Source organism: Lynx canadensis, chromosome D3 (assembly GCF_007474595.2).
Source record: "Lynx canadensis isolate LIC74 chromosome D3, mLynCan4.pri.v2, whole genome shotgun sequence".
In the NCBI taxonomy this organism is placed as follows: Eukaryota; Metazoa; Chordata; class Mammalia; order Carnivora; family Felidae; genus Lynx; species Lynx canadensis.
Window position 1 is genome coordinate 28389113 of NC_044314.2, and position 17106 is coordinate 28406218.

The 17106-nt window shown below is 45.1% G+C and overlaps 1 protein-coding gene across 3 annotated transcripts in view; it reads right to left on the reverse strand.

Moving 5' to 3' along the window:
* The window catches only part of SLC14A1 (solute carrier family 14 member 1 (Kidd blood group)), a 51729-nt gene that overhangs the window by 21812 nt on the left and 12811 nt on the right, over nt 1-17106 (reverse strand). The window contains exons 1-2 of one of the 3 annotated variants that reach the window (XM_030336495.1): nt 9175-9298; nt 8437-8500 (exon numbers count right to left, since the gene is read on the reverse strand). Coding sequence is in view for 1 of the 3 variants with exons in the window: in XM_030336493.1 (XP_030192353.1) it covers nt 6094-6240 (147 nt within the window). In the remaining 2 variants the exon portion in view is untranslated. Of the gene's footprint in view, nt 1-6093; nt 6256-8436; nt 8501-9174; nt 9299-17106 lie in introns of those variants that run through there. The other 2 variants (XM_030336494.1, XM_030336493.1) reach the window with 2 other exon arrangements.

Below are 17106 nucleotides of genomic sequence, written 5' to 3' on the forward strand. Positions count from 1 at the left end.
ATTTGGGTTTCTTGTTATTTTTCTAGCTTCTTTAGGTGTAATGTTAGGTTCCTTATTTGAGATATTTCTTGCTTCTTGATTTAGGCCTGTGTTGCTATATGACGTCCCTCTTAGAACCACGTTTGCATCCCAAAGGTTTTGGATCATTGTGTTTCCATTTTGTTCCTTTCTTTTGTGTGTGCGTTTTCATTTTCATTTGTCTCCATGAATTTTTTTATTTATTCTTTGACTTCTTGGTTGACCCATTCGTTGTTGGATAACATGTTATCCAACCTCCACGTATTTTGTTCCTTCCAGATTTTTTTCTTGTGGTTGATCTGTAGTTTCATAGTGTTGTGGTCAGAAAAAAGGCATGGTATGACTTCAGTCTTCTTGAATTTATTGAGACTTGTGGCCTAACATGTGATCTATTCTGGAGAATGTTCCATGTGCGCTTGAAGAGAATGTGTATTCTGCTGTTTTAGGATGGAATGTTCTCACTGTATCTCTTCAATCCATACGGTCTAATGTGTCATTCAAAGACACTGTTTCCTTATTGATTTATTATTTGGATGATCTGTCCATTGATGTTAAGTGGGATGTTAAAGTCCCTTACTATTATTGTATTACTACTGATTATTTTCCTTATGTTTGCTATTAACTTTTTCAAGTATTTGGGTGCTTTCATGTTGGATGCATAAATATTTACACTTGTTTTATCTTGCTGGATTGTTCCCCTTATTATTATGTAGTTTATTTCTTTGTTTCTTGTTACCATCTTTGTTTTAAAGTCTACTTTGTCTGATTTGAGTATTGCTATCCTGGCTTTCTTTTTGCATTCATTTGCATGATAAATCCTTCTCCATCCCTTTATTTTCAGCCTGTATGTGTCTTTAGGTCTGAAATGAATCTCTTGCAGGCAGCATCTAGATGGGTCTTTTTTTTTTTTTTAAATCCATTCTGCCACCCTATGTCTTTTGATTGGAGCAGTCAGTCCATTTACATTCAAGATAATTATTAATGGGTATGTATTTATTGCCATTTTGTTACTTTTTTATGGTTGTTTTTGTGGTTTTTCTCTTTCCCTTTTTTCTCTTGCTCTCTTCTCTCATGATTAGTTGGTTTTCTTTAGTTTTATACTGGAATTCCTTTCTCTTTAATTTTTGCATATCTATTACTGGTTTTTGATTTGTGATTATCATTCAGTTTGTATATAACATTTTCTGCATTTGGCAATCTATATTAAGTTGATGGTCGCTTAAGTTTGAACCTCTTCTTTATTCCACTTGCCCTTATATTTAGGTATGTGGTGTCATACTTTACATCCTTTTATTTTGTGAGTACTTTGATTTTTGCAGATACACTTTTTTTTTCACTGCTTTTGTGTTTCCTACTTTCCTTACTCTTACTTGTGGTCTTTGCTTTTTACTCAAAAAGTCTCCTATCTTAACATTTCTTCTAGGGCTGGTTTAGTGCTCGTGAATTTCTTTAGCTTCTGTTTGTCTGGGAAGCTCTTTATCTCTCCTATTCTGAATGATAGCCTTGCTGGATAGAGTATTCTTGGCTGCAGATTTTTTTCCTTTCAGCATTTTGAATATATCATGCCATTCCCTTCAGGCCAGCAAAGTCTCTGCTGAAAAAATCAGCTGATAGCCTTATGGGACTTCCCTTGTATGCGTTTTCTTTTCTCTTGGTGCTTTTAAAATTCTATCACTACTTTTTGCCATTTTAATTACTATGTGTCTTGGTGGGAACCTCCTTGGGTTGATTTTGTTGGAGGCTCTCTGTGCCTCCTGAATCTGGATTTCTGTTTCCTTCTCCAGATTTGGGAATTTTTCAGCTATTATTTCTTCAAATAAACTTTCTGCCCCCCCTTACTTTCTCTTCTTCTGGATCCCTATAATGCAAATGTTATTACCCTTGATGGTGTCGCTGAGTTCCTTAAGTCTATTCTCATTTTGTATAATGTTTTCCCCTCTTACTTGCTTAGCTTGATTGCTTTCCTTTCCTCTGTCCTCTAGGTCACTGATTTGTTCCGCTTCCTCTAGTCTGCTATTTATTCCATCTGGTGTATTTTTAATTTCATTTATTGTGTTCTTCATCCCTGTTTGGTTCTTTTTTTATCATCACTAAGTGTCTCACTGTTGTCCCTCACTCTTTCCTCCAGTCCAGTGAGTATCTTTATGATCATTTCTTTAAATTCTTTATCGGACATATTACTTATCTCCATGTAGCTTAGATCTCTTGCTGTGATTTTGTCCTGTTCTTTCATTTGGGACATATTCCTCTGTCTCCTCATTTTGTCTGTCTTGGCATCTGTTTCTCTGTGTTAGGAAAGTCAGATATGTCTCCTGCACTGGAGAGTAATGGCCTTATGAAGAGGTCTTGTAGTGCCCTGCAGTGCAGCGTCCCCTGTTCACCAGGACCTGGTGCTCCAGGGGTGTCTTCTAAGTGTGCTGTGTGCATCCAGCTTTTGTGACTGAGCTGATTTCTCCTTCAGTCCGGTCATCTGCAGCGACTTTCTTTGCCTGTTGTGGGCAGGGTTTGGTCCGTGTGGTGTTAGTGGGCCAGTCTGAGGACGCCTGGGGCTTGAGTTGAGTCAGACCAGGCATTTGCCAGAGATGCGGTAGCACCCATCTGCAGGGTGCTCTCCCCGTGCTGTCCACTGAGAGGCTTTTGTTGGTGGGCAGGGCCTGCAGCCAGGCAGATGTCTTCCCCCAGCCCACTGCTGGGGCTGTAGTCTCACTGGTGTGTGTGGTTATCTTTCCCTTTCCCCGGGGCAGGAGTCACTTTGGAGTGGTGGTCAGGAGGGAGTCCACCACCTGTCCTGTTGGGCCTGCTTGTACTCTGCCAGGCCTGTGGCACTGCCCTGAATGGGCTCCAGCCAAAAGGGGCCCTGCATCGTTGGGGCTGAGGCAGGTGTGTCTGCAGGGGGTGGATCAGTGGGGGAGTTGCTTTAGCAAGTTAGGTAGCTACTGCAAGTGCCTCTCTGGTTCCTGCAGGTGGTGGTGTCTTTATGCTGGGGGGCATGGGAGGGAAGTGGCACCTGCCAGCTCCTTCGTGCCTGGAGGGTCTCCCAGTGATCTCTGTCCCTCCAGGACGTGCTCTGAGACGAGTAGATAACTCTTTCTCCTGCATGTTCCAGGTGTTTTTCAAACTGCTGCATCTCTGCTGCGCCTCTACAGGGCTGTTGTGCAGTCTCTTTAAGCACAGGGCCTCAGTTTCCTCTCTCCTGCTCTGCTCTCCTAGTGCCAAGTCTGCTGATTTTAAAAGTTTCAGATTTTAAGTCCTGCTCATTGTGAGAACTCATGAAATTCAGTCCCTCTGGTTTTCAAAGCCAAATGTTATGGGGATTTGTCTTCCCTGTGTGGGCTCCCTGGTCCGGGGGTCTGTTTCTGTCCTCTCTCTGTGCCCTGGACTCCCTCATGACCATGGACCAACCTGCAGGTCCGTTTAGCTCCTGACCGTGTCTTTGCCCTTTCTACCCTCTTCCATGTGGCTTCTTCTTTACATTTAGCTGTGGTGTTTTTTCTGCCAGTCTTCGGGTGGTTTCTGGGTTATTTACATTGAAGTGAGTGTTAGCTAGATGTATCCATGGGACAGGGTGGGCTTAGGGTCTTCCTACTCCACCACCTTTCCTAGAAGTCCCAAGCAGCCTTGTAAAATTAAGTTTTTATTTTACACACACAAAAAAAAGGAAAATTGCTGGAGATTTTAAGGTTTGAAAGGGCAGAATTGTTTACAAAACAGTCTGTATGCGTTGACACAGCCTAAGTAAAGCCCCTCATAGACACTCTCCAACTCAAAGATTGCTTGAATTTGTCCCCACATCGGGCAACTGCCTCAGACATTCTTTGTTTTGGGGATTTGTTATTTAAATGTTGAAAAACAGACAAGGATAATATTCCACAAAGTATAGACACTGGAAAAGGTAAAAGTGAACCAAGCTATTGAAAACCAAAGAGTTGTAATCTAGGAATTGTAAAACATAAGAACGTACGAGGCATGATTATAGTCAGCGTGCCTCGGGAAAATGCTAATATGACCGTGGCTTGTGTTCACTACGAGGCTCTTCCCTTCTCATGATAACTATATGATAGGAAAGCACCAGCATCACCAGAATGGTACCCACCAGACAACAATGATGTTTTCATCGTGCCAATGGTAGAAACAAATGAAGAATACCAATGAGGTAATCCCAGAGATAGGCAAAGAGAGAAAGACAATGGCAAGACCACCGTGAGCATGCAAGAAATGCCAAGAGCACAGCCAGGCGAGCAGGGAGTAGGAAAACATCAAAACTCTCAGATCCCAGAAGGCACGAGTGGAATGTTGAAGCCACAGGCATATAAGACATGTAATACCCCAAATCTATGCAGATAAACCAGCTCATCTTCTCTCTGTGGCCAGGCTGTGCATAAGGGGTTCTCATGGGTATTTTTGACCCCATCACTGTTGCATTTACCATAGCCAACAAACACCTATTAAAAGATAATAAAGTTACGCCTTTTCAAAATTTTTATTTTTTGCAATCCTGTCTAGTTTCGGCTTCTGTTAATTCCAGTACAGAAATCAATGTGGGTCACTGATTTTTTTATTGAGTAACCATTACACTTCAATTCCATTCTTTCACTGCCCAACTAACTGCTCCACTTTTAAACAATGGCCAGCCATTAATCATTACGCAAAACAGAAGCTATTTATGCAACAAATTCTAGAGCAAGCTCATTTCGTCTTGGCAAAATAGTGTTAGACACCAGCATTTGTGAGATTTCCAATGAACCTTGGCATTAAGAAATTCTTAAATTGAAAATTGCTGTAGGAGGTCAGGAATCAAAACTTTGCCTATATGGAGCTCAGCTGGCCCCAGAGTTAAACATGGAAAACTATTCAAATTCTAAGCAATTGTGAAAAATTATCTTTTATTTTATAATCTAAGTGATAGCTATCATTTATTTTCATATGTCTTCCTCTTTAAATCTTATAACTGACAGTATTCTCAGTAAGTAAATTCCTCAGCTCTAGCGACCCACGTGCAAAACTAGACCGATCTGTGAGACACATCAGGATTCGTTCCAGGCAACGTCAAGGACCTCAGACACAATTGCTTCAAGTTTCTGTTATTGAGGAAGTCAGTTTCTACAGAGGCAGCACTGAATGAAAACATTACAAGTTTTCCATCAACTACAGGAACAATTAAACGTATAGGTTATTCCAGAGTGAACAAATTCATGTTCTTGAAATTTCTGGCATCTATTTATTTATTTAAAAAACACCACCACCTCAGAGATTTTGGAGATAACAGATGCCAGACTCGATATTCTAACTGGCCAGACGTGATTGAGAACCTGCATGGCCTGAGCTCCCTGCGGAGCCACCCAACGTTAAAGCCTGGGTTATTTTTTGTCTAACTCCACAGCCATAGAAGGCTTATTGTGATTTATGTCTCCAGTACCCACACGTTGGGATGAGTTGTTGGGGTACCATGCCCTGGAGACAGGGCTCCTCTCCCGAGTTAAGCAGACAGGTGCTGCTGTGGCACCCCCACCCCACCCCAGGAACCATGCGTTCTAAACTACTAAACACTTCCAGAACCCCTTGAATCCTGACAACTTGCCCCAGAACTCAGGCACGAGCGCTGGTCACGAGAAACCAGTAACTTCAAGGTTGTAGTTCACCTTAGAATTCTATCACGCTTGGCTATTTGCAGGTCTTGGGGGGAACTTTAATAATTCCAATCGGGAAGAGAATGCAGCAGGGAACCTCTACTGATACTCAGGTTTCTTAAATCTAAGTAGGTCATGAAATTTAACTAAAAAGACAAGAAAATGAAGAAGCTCTAATTAAGTAGAAGCAGGGTAAGATTAAACCCCAGACTACTTTGTTTCCTCACTTTTCCACTGTTACCAAAACTCATTAGTCAGCATCTAACCCAAGATGAGCACCCTGTGACTTCTCGGCCATGACTCTCGTGTACGCCACTGAGCTCAAGCCACACCACTCAGCAGAGCATGAGGACCTCACTGCCCAGGCTGTGTTCAGAAAAGACACACCAGAGCGTGGAGGGCAGGCCCCCACGTTCCTGGAGACGGAGGCTGCAAAGAGGGATCATACCTGTTCCGGCGGCCCACGCGCCTGGGCCGAGCTGTGCCAGGAGGAGCCTCCGCGCGCAGCCTCACCAACCTTAACTCCAAAAGAGTCTTTCCAAAAAGGACCACAAGGGGCATCACCAGAGCCGCCAACCAAAGATTGTCCATTCATCCTTCCTTTCTCTCCATACTTGACAGAGGGCAAAAAGACGTGAATCAGAAGGCTGAGCACGTGAAATGCAGGGTGGTGGGAGGCAGGAGGTGCCCGGTGGGTTTCTGGGGAGCAGAGCTGTGGTCCCAGATGGAGACTGCCAGCAGAGAAGGCACATTTCTCCATCAACAAGAAGAGACAATGAGCTGACTACAGACATGGAATGTTCATTTTACTTTGTTTAAAATAAAAGGAAAAAATGATGTCAAACCACCCTGCACAGAGACCACTGCACAGACTTTGTCCTGCTGTGTTTCTCTGTTAGCGGGAGGTTGGTAGATCTGAAGCCTGTCTAGAGGGAGGGGTGGGCTTCGGGCTGGGACATGCTTCAGGCAAACTGTTAGGGCTCCCTCTTGGGGACCAATGCCAATGTAACAATTTCCCTCAGACTTGTTCTTTACAAACAGAAGAAGGCATGGGGGTGGGCTCTATTTTCTGTAGTAAGATATGAGCCACACTTTTAATGCACAGCAAGAGCCCCGTCTCAGAGACTGCTAAGTGGCATTTTTTTTTCTTGTGTCAAAATAAGAATTGTTAAATACTGGATATCATCTTGTTAATAACAAACAATCCTTAGTTGAATTCAACAAGCGTGGCAACTCCTCCTAAGTTTTATTTATTTATTTATTTTTAAAAGTTTATTTTACTTATTTTGAGAGAGAGAGCAGGGGAGGGTCAGAGAAAGGGACAGAGAGAGAATCCTAAGCAGGCTCTGCACTAACAGTGCAGAGCCTGATGCGGGGCTCAAACCCACGAACTATGAGATCATGACCTGGTCTGAAGTTGGACATTTAACCGACTGAGCCACCCAGGTGCCCCTCTAAGTTTTATTTTAAAAAAGAAAAACTTCCATTCCATTCAGGGATATCATTCTTCCTTCAGAAGTTCCAGAAAAGTTGCCTGTGTGTGGTAGTTTTTTTCACCTTTATTTTAATTTTTACTTTCCTCTACCAGCTTGCTTTGAAAAAGCCACAATTGTGAAAAATGTTACTGACATGTCTTAGAAAAAATTGTGTGTGTAGAGGTTTATCCGTGGTTAAACTATCCGGTTAGTTAAGTACCAAACAGAAGTGTCTGTGGGTTGCATTATGCATTTTTTTGTTTGATAAAGAACGACATTATGAAAAACCAATGGTAGGGCTCTCATCTTACCTGTGGTTTAAAAAAGAGGAGAGAAGAAAATAGAAGAGACAAGCAGGGACTGTCACATTCCCTCAGTGTCGGTGTTTACCCCTCTGGCCCCTGTATGGCTCCTGCCTGTCCCCTGCCACCCAAATCACACACATCTAAGAGGACAATATCCTTGAGCTCAACATCAGTATTTTCTTAGAGCCACGAGAGAAAAATGTGAGAGCTGGGTGAGGTCGTAAGGAGCACGTAGTTCGAGCCTTCATTTTATAGAAGAGAAAACTGAGGTTCAGAGTGGGGACCATCAGAGTTTACTCGGCAGAGTCAGCCTCGCGCAATATGGAAGCTGCGGTGGTTTTTTGTCTTCCTGGAGCCAGGCACAGTAATGCCACCCGAGAGTCTATTCAAGTCAACAAATAGTGAAGGAGCCCCTCTTCAAAGAGGAGGTCTGCAGAGTGCTCAGGGATGCAGCACACACAGGCTGCGTTCATGGCCACCTTGAAATAACCCTGGGGTGGGGGTGGGGGCCAACAACAACCAAGGGCCCAGTCACCCCCATTCTCACCCCACGCCCTTGCTGGAAACAGTGACTCTCCTGACAAACAGGCATGACCCTGTACCTCAAAGAGAGCCTCGTTCTTTTCTATCACTGACACATCCTCACAACATCTGAGGAATATTCTGGAAGCTGCACCTGTTGAGCTTTCCAGCGGGAGTCAGAAAGCGCTTGTCATAACCCAAATCACCAGTGAAATGAAGCAGTACTTATTCCAATACAAGACAATATCAGGATTTCAATTCAACCAACACTCCTTATTTTAGTCTATGAAATAAAACTCATTCTGTTGCCAGGGTATATTAGAAATCTGTGCAATTGGAGAGACCCGAAAGTCTTTAATTTTCTATGGCTCAAGTATCACTTTAAACAAAACAATGCAAAGTTTTGGGTACAGACATAGAAGAAAACATTTAAACATTCATGCTCTATCACAAAGAGAACGAAAGCATTGACATTTATTTGGTACTTACAATAATCCTGATTTTAGGTAGCTTTTGGTCTGAAGTGGTAGGAGGTGCTCGGTGTTCTTTAAAGCTGTTATCAGAAACAAAGAGAATGCTGTCAGGTGTTCTTGTCTCCTGAGGAAAACACTTCTGTCCTCAGAAGGCACCACTCCTAGAAGCCTTGAGGTCTGAATTCCACACCAGAAAATGCAGCAGCAAAGAAGCTGTGAGATCTATGGTTGCAGTGTGGCCGCTGGGCTCTCCGATGGGCCAGCACACTCCCGTCAGCATGACGGCACAGGCAGAGAGGTGCACAGAGCCAGAGTTGGGAAGGGCCGTTCCTAGCACCCCACTTTTTTTTGAGTCAAAATGATAGGTTTCCAACTTTACTCAGTTATTTCAAGAACACGCTCGAAACTCCTATACAGCATTGATGAACCCAGAGTCATTCGACAGGTGCAGTGGACTGCTTGCCCAAACCCCGCTTGCACATGGAACTCAGGTGCTCCTTCTACCCTGCTTTGGAAATCATGAGCAAAGACATTGCTTCCAGGCTTCCAGGAAGAAGCCTGCGGCCTTGGTGAATTGCTTTCTAGACTGCCAGGACTCGGACTTGGCTGCTTCTACTCAGTTGCAACCATCTGAGATGTATTTCTTCATTAAAGAGAAGAAAAGGGCGAAAAGCAACAATTAGGAGTAAGAAGACGAACCGGCAGCAAGGAGCAGTTGGAAATGAATAGAAACGAGGAGGAGGAGGGTACTCACACTCCACGGGCTTCCTGGTGGCAGAAGGCACTGGCTGATAGAGCCCTGCTGGGCTCAACTGAGAGGGAGGTGCTCAGGAGGAGATAGCACTGGGAGGAGGCACCTAACAGTTTTATACTCAAACTGGCTCTGCACCCCCCCACCCCCCGCCCCTGCACTTGGCTTTCTCCTCCCACTTCGAGCCCCAGGGCCAAAGCATTGCGGAGGACCAGTCCCCTGTCCTGTACCTGATGTCTCTCTCTCTCTCCCTCCCTCCCCCCCACCTCTCTGCTGTTTCTCTCCCTCCTCCTCCCTCCCTCTCTGTCTTCCTCTCTCTCACTGTCTCTCTGCTGATGTTTCTCTCTCTTCCCTTCCCTCCCTCGCTCCCTCCCTCCCTTCCTCCCTGTCCCTCTCTGTCTCTCTCTGCTGATGTTTCTCTCTGTGTGTGTCTCTCCTCTGTCTCTTGTTTCTCTCTCTGTGTGTGTCTCTCTCTTCCTCTCTCTGCTGATGTTTCTCTCTCTCTCTCTCTCTGTCTCCCCCTCTGGCCTTGATTTGGTGCCATCTCTGTGTGGTGCTCCAAGATCCATGCCCAGGGATAATCCTGCAACTTTGTCTTTTCCCTCTTGCTTTAGCTCCTGCCCTCACCCTGAAATATTTCGGGGAATGTTTGTAACTAAAAAAGATCAACATAGTGTCCCTGAAAACTAGAAACTGAGGGTCAGGTTGCTATACTGTAGGCTCTTGTGCTACGTGACTGCTCCCGGTGGAATTTTCTCTTAGACACCACACAGCTTCTGCACAGGTGTAGGAATCCAGCAAAGTCCCGAGGGGTGTGGTGTGAGGGTGGGGAGGGCAAGGGGCATGCAATTCATTTTCTGGAAACCGACCTGCCCTTTTCCCCAGTTAGGAGGAACCAAAAATAAAAGTTCCCTGGAATGTTCTTTTTTCCAGGTGTGGATCCCAGGACAAACTCTGCTGCCTTTTAATAGTCAGGATGCAAACATTCCATAGCAGAGGAATCTAAAATTCAAGTGAAAAATCCATTTCTTCCCCCATCCTTCTTAAACTTCAGTTTTTGGGGCTTTCTCTGTTATGGCAGGAATCTAACTCAGGTGCACTTCATGGAGCACGGAATTAAAAAAAAAAAAACAAACAAAAACAAAAAACCAGACAACCCCCAGAAAGCCCTGCAGATGTCATGATGTTTCTGTCTTCTGGGCCTCTGGCCTCCTGTTGGAGCTGAAGGGCTTGTCAGAGGTCCTCCAGGCAGCTGCGACTCTCTGGCTCCTCCCACTGGACACCCACGAAACCACAGGTCTCCCTTTGTGGGCAGCCCCCACTCCTACCTGCTGCAGCTCAGGGTGTGTGTGTGTGTGTGTGTGTGTATGTGTGTGTCTGAGGTCTAGGAGGAGACCAGAGGTCCGGGTTCATGATTACAGTTCTGAGCTTCAGGGAAATCTGCCTCCAACATTTTGTCGTAGGAAAATAAGGAGAAAATAAGTTCCTGGGTTACCCTGAAAGGGAAAAATGAATGTCAAGAGGACAGTCAGAGGGCCTGGAATGGGAATGAAAGGAATCACACTAGTTTCTAGAAGTTCCTCGTGCAAATGGAACATAAATCCTTCCCTCACAGTAATGATAACGATCACGGTAAGAGGTAAGAGTGGTGGGAGTGGTTGAGAATCACTCTGTGTGCTGGGCACTGTGCTAATCACTTCATTCTAATTCCCATCAGCCATTTAAACATTGTAAGAGTCTGGGGCGTCTGGGTGGCTCAGCTGGTTGAGCATCAGATTTCGGCTCAGGTCTTACATCTCATGGTTCATGAGTTTGAGCCCCACATCAGGCTTGTTGGGCTTGCTGCTGTCAGCACAGACCCCGCTTCGAAGATCCTCGTTAACTCTCTCTTTTTGCCCTTCTCCCACACGTGCTCTCTCTCTCTTTCTCTCAAAAATAAACATTAGGGGCACCTGGGTGGCTCAGTTGGTTGGTTAAGCATCTGACGCGTCCAACTTCAGCTCGGGCCATGATCTCGCAGTATGTGAGTTTGAGCCCCACATTGGGCTCTGCGGACAGCTCAGAGCCTGGAGCCTGCTTCGGATTCTGTTTCCCTCTTTCTCTGCCCCTTCCCTACTTGTACACTCTCTCTCTCTCAAAAATAAACATTTTAAAAAATTGCAAAAAACCCCATGAGTCAAATGCTATTATCCCCATTTTGCAGATGAGAAAACAGAGGCTCACAGGGTTTAAATAACTCATCCAAAGTCTAACACCAAAGTTTGTACTTTGATGTACTTCAGCACCATCCAATATTTCCAAATGCTGCCCATGCTTTGCTTTTCACTAATTCACTGATTAACTTCGTGAACGTGGCCTTCAACACATCGATACTAATCCTGAAGCCACCTCCACACGGCACCCATGCAGCCTTCTGCCTCAGTGGCCTTGGTCAGAATTGAGTCCCAAATCTTCTTGGCAGGACCACCTTCCTCATCCCTCCCCATCCTCTTCCCCACTTCCTGTAAAGTCACACCTAAAGTACCGCTTGCAAAATGCAGCCTTGCTATGTGGTGTGTACAAGAGGCAGTGTGCCCATGTGGGCTTCTGGGTCAGGCGGACCTGAGTTCGAATCCTCGCTTTGTCAGTTCCTAGATGTTTTACCTTAGATACGTGCGCACCCCTTTATGAAACTGAGATTCCTCACTAAAAAGGTCGTGACGAGTTTTGGCAAAGATAATTGGTAAAGCTCTGCGCCTGACCCGTGGAGGTGCTGCCATTCCGACGCCTCCCTGTCTCCATAGAGGTTGGGCTGTCCTTGAGCTTTCCCGAAAAGTCCCTCCTCCCAGCTTGGACACGGGGAAAATCTTCCTGGCTGTGACACCAGAAGGGGCAGAGTTATGAGCGTGGAGACCACTGTGCAGCAACAACTCGGGGATAGGTGGCTGGCTGACGAGGCTCCCCGAGTTTTTGTCCTGCAAGATCCCAAGGCGCAAGTGTCTACTGTCACCCAGGAGCTTTGCAGAGAACCCCCTGAGCAGGAGAGCAGAGGGACGATTGGGCACCCAATGGGTGCAAACCTGGGTTCTTAGGTGCTTTTCAACCCTCGTTGCAGAATTTGATGCCTTTTTCTCAGTTCTTTCTCCAGCATCTCCTGCTATCATTTACAGCATATCTTTGGCTGAGTGTTTAAGCCCAGACATTCCTTTTCTTTTCTCACCTGCCCTGAGTCCCCCTGCCAGTTCCCCCTTGTGTGCACCCCTCTCCTCCATCGGCTCTCTGAACCCATCTGCCAGCCCTCGGTCTGGCTCTATCACAACCGAATGTATGCAGAGTTTTCCCTCCTCTGAATGTCTCCATAGAATTTCTGCCCCTAGAAAGTTCTCTCTCTCCTCTCCCCACCTGCTCTGCCCAAACCCTCACACCCCACTTTCTTTCTTCCTCTATTTGGATTTCGTAGCAGACTCCTGTCCATGCCACACTCCTGGGAACCAAAAGCAATTTATGTCCCTATTCCTCACTAGACAGGCGACCATACCCCCTGGCCCCGCAACAGCTCTGGCATTGTCCTTTATTTTGTAAAAAATGTATCTTATGCTGCACCATCCCACCTGGACTGGAAGATACAAGGTTGGGACCTAAGAGTCATCTTTGTTCCCAACAGATCTCTCTCCAGAAAGGTTTTGAGAAAGTTCATAAAATATATGTGAGAAGAGGAAGGAACTAGATGAAAAAAATGGTGAAGAAGGAGAACAAAGTTACGGATAATGACATGATTTCAGTGTTTCCTACGTCTTGCATTTGTAGGTGTTTCTAAATACGTGTTGTTTGACCCAGAAATTATCCCAACACCACCTGGTCTGGACTGCTGTTTGCTCTGGGTTTACCTATAGACACTTAAACTTTACAAATGACTTCAGCACAGCACAGCTGGAGCTCGGGAAGTGTGGCCGGCCGTGAGTGTCTTTTGCATCCTGAGCAGCAGGTTCTAAATGGCAGAGGGAGCATGGGAGAAACTTATTCTCAAGTCATTTCTTATCCCCCCTGCCCCCCCCCAGAGAAGCAGGACCAGCAAATCCAGGACACAGTGTTCCTCTGCAGTGTGTTCCGAGCCCACAACGTTGTCGTTTGGTAAACAGTCAGACAAAAAGCACCAGATGAGAGCCCAAACTCACACTGACCCTGAGCGTCATTTGGGGGGCACCCTTTGTGACAGGCGTTCCCTAGATGTAGAGCCAAGAGGCAAGCTGGCGCACAGTGTCGCGTCTCTCTCACTGCCTGTCCTTGCCAGGGGAGCGTGGGGTTGGATAGAAGCGGGAGGCAGTGAGGCGCCTACATTTTTAGCTCTCAGATGCGGTCATGCAATTATTCTGCTCCATTTAAAAGCTCATTGTTTCTCCTGCACACATTAGAATGGTGAGAGAATCTCCATCCCCGCCATGACTTTTATCAGGTGCCTTCTTTCCATGCAGCACCTTCTTTCCAGATTTTAGCTTAAACTCAGGTCACATTAAGGTCCGTCATGTAGATCTCTTATCTCCACAGACAGTGTCTAAGGATGAGCAGGTTGTGCACTGCACAAATGCACCACGTCTAAAGTGGTACCACTAACATCCTAGACATTTATGTATTCATTGCAACAAAACTGTTGCAGAGGGTACTAAAGTGTCTTGAGGAAAGGGTGTCAGGATGCCTTTGAACGAAGGGGCCATGTCAGCTAGCAACGGTCCTGCTGGTGTCTTGTTTCTCCAGGATTGAAAAAAAATCCCAATGAAAGACAATAGGAAAGGGGGTAGGATTAGAATCTTTTCAATCTCTTGAGTAGACTGAGGAAGGGATTGAAGTGTTGGGGAAAATGAGGGCTGGGGAGTGGCATGGCCCTGTTTCCCTAACTCTCTCTTGAGACTAATTTAAAGCTCATTCAATTGTTTCCTCACCATTAAAGATATTGTGATATTGGCTCCAAGCTTGGGGAGTCGAGCTTTATTTTATAATTGGGCCCGGAAGAGAAAGTGAGATGACCTGGCACCACCATTGCCCACGGGGCTCTCTGGGTCAAGGGCTACAGGCTCTTGCCAAAGACATCAGCCACCAGAGTCTGAGTGGAACGGGCTGAGGTCACTTCCAGAATCGGGATTACTCACTGGAGAGCATCACAGAGAGACCTGGCAGGAATGTCGCCAAGAAACTGCAAGGGATGGTGTGGACGTGTTAGGTGAGGCTGCCCTCTGGAGCTCAGGAGGTGGCAGCTGGCTCGGGCTCCTCACGCTTGTCCCAACTGGAGGAGGCTTGCTGAGTGCTGGCTGCACAGTTCTGTGGTTTTCAGAAATGCACACTATTACCATCCCTTGCCTCCTACCAACTGGCAGCCGAGAGCTAGAGAGGGATGCAGAATCTTCTGGCCCTCACTCGTCTTTCTGTTCTCCTCACCTCTTCTTTCCCCACTGTTGGCATCTGCCAAGTTGGGGTGGGGGCCAAAGGCAGAGAGTCTGGACCTTGAGAGCAAACTAACCAGCTCCGCTACCTGTCTGCCAACCATCTCCGCTACCTGTCTGCCAACCATCTCAAAGGCGGACCATACTGCAGTTTCAGTTGAGCTGATTAGTTGAGCTATTATGCTTTAACTGGCCACAGATTCACATCAGAGCCTTAGCAATCCTCAACTCGAAGCCTTAACTCGAACCGTAGCAATTCTTGGCTTAAGAAACGCAGTTGTGCAGGCATACCACGACAGACACGGGGGAGAATTCCCGTGCAAGTCTGACACTGCACCTTGTTCTTAGAGAATGAAATTAATTCCATGTTTCATTCAAAACCAAAATTAAACCCAGTGGAGAAGGCATTATATGTTTTTGGTGCAATATCTCTTGTTAAAACTTAAAAAATATCACCTAAGCATTATAATGCCATTGTTCTCTGTACATAGCTATTTGAAAATAAAAAATTTCAATTTCTTATTTAAAACAAGATGTAAAAATGGCAATAGACTAGAAGAAGAGTTCACAATTAATCACAAACTCTTGTTTTTAAAGAACGCATGGCAATTCTCAACACTATTGTAATCCTTAGTTGGAAAAACACCCCAATGATGTTGTTTCCAAATGGAAGAAGCCAGGTTAGGACTCAGCTTCTTGGAACCTTGGCCAATGTGACAAAGTGGGCCAGGGGAGCCTGGATGGTTGTGGAAAAGTTCATCCTCTTTGCAGAAAAACACCTGAGATAGAGCTCAGGCAATGTCATCTTTGAAGATGAAGGTCTGTGGGTTCATAATTAAAGCCACACAAGATATTAATGATGGATGAATTAAACACTGTTGAATTAGGGGAAAAAATCCAGTAAGAAATTTAAACAAACATACTGATAAGTGATGAGCAAAACAACATCCCCAGGTGGACTCTTAATATTCTACGTCACTCGAGTTTTGACTCTTGACTCATACTTTTGCGGAATCTGGGGTTTACAGACTCTCAGAGAGGGAGCCAACTGCCATGTAATGCTGACCACCAATTTCTCAATAGCTTCTCATCCCCAAAATTTTAAAGGGCAAAACTAGTTTTAAATTAATATCTATTACAGACTTGTAATAAGTCTGTAAAGGTATAAATCTGGAAGTTGTAAAAAGTTACCCAAAGGCAGCTTTGGGGGCAGGTGGAGGACCCAGAGTTTTGCTTGGTTTAGAATCTGAGATTTCCATGTGAAGGGTTGGTGGGCAGCCTCAGTCCTTCATCTTGATTATGGCAAGAGATGATGTGCCAAGTGTCTTAGAAAAGCTTTAAACTTTTTTTTTTTTTGCTTCAGATTGCTCCATTTTTTCCTCCACTTGGTGCATTTCATCCTATTATTAAAAAAACAATTCCAATCCTAAAAATAAAATCCCAACACAAGGTTTCCTAATGGACTAGTCCCTTTTGTGATGGTAGCTTTATACTAGGTGAAAGCTTTTCTCCCATCATTATCCCTTCCCTTAATCCCAGTATGAGTCCCCACTTGTCTGCTCAACTTGGGTTTCAGATTTCCTTGTCCATGGGACCCACCCCATCTTCCTTATTCCATCCATTCACTCATCTATCCATTGTCTAGCATATGCTAGGATGACTTAGAGATAAGTCAAGGACTTCGGTTTGGTGAGTTTTTCTTTGAATTTTCGCCTCAGGTACTAAAATTATAGTACTTTAGCATCGGCTGACATTTTCTGCTCTTTTCTACGTAGTTTTCCCTGGCAAGCGCTTCCATCCTACATCCTCTCTGGTCTTGCTTCACCCTGATATATCATTTTGTGTCTAGCTGGATTCTTGGAAGGAGTCCTGGAGTAGGAATTGAGAGGTACTAGTTCTGATGAGAATGGACTTCAACCATAAGCTTCTCAAATTGTCTCACTTATTAGAAGGGGAGCAGGACTAGCTCAGTGACTCTCCCCCTTATCTGCACATTGGAATTGCTGGGGAGCTTGACAAAACACTGATAGTAGAGTCTGATGTCATTGGTTTGGGATGTGGGAGCTTTAAAAGTCTTCTTGATGATTTTAACATGCCAGCAAGTTTGAGAACCACTGGACTGAATTCAATCCTACTTCCTTACCCTCTAAAACAAGGACATGTGTCATAGTGAGATGGCTTGGAGTTTGGAGTTCGACAGATCAGGTTCAAATTCCAGCCAGCTATCCCACCCTGGGGAAGATTATTTCACCTTTCCAAGCCTTAATTCCATTATGAAATTTATGGAGATCAACAATACCTACGTTGCCAAATCCGAAGATTAAGCAGGATCATGGCTCACGAAAGACATTTACGGAAAGGTAATCTTTATCTTTACTTGCATCTAAAACAGTTCTTACCTCTGACTTCCTTATTTCCGCCAGTGGTGCCATCACGGCCTCAGTTCTTGGGCTCAACAAATGCTTGCTGAGTGAGTAATGGATGGTGGATCTGACCCTCCTCACTTACGAGTAAGTGGGGA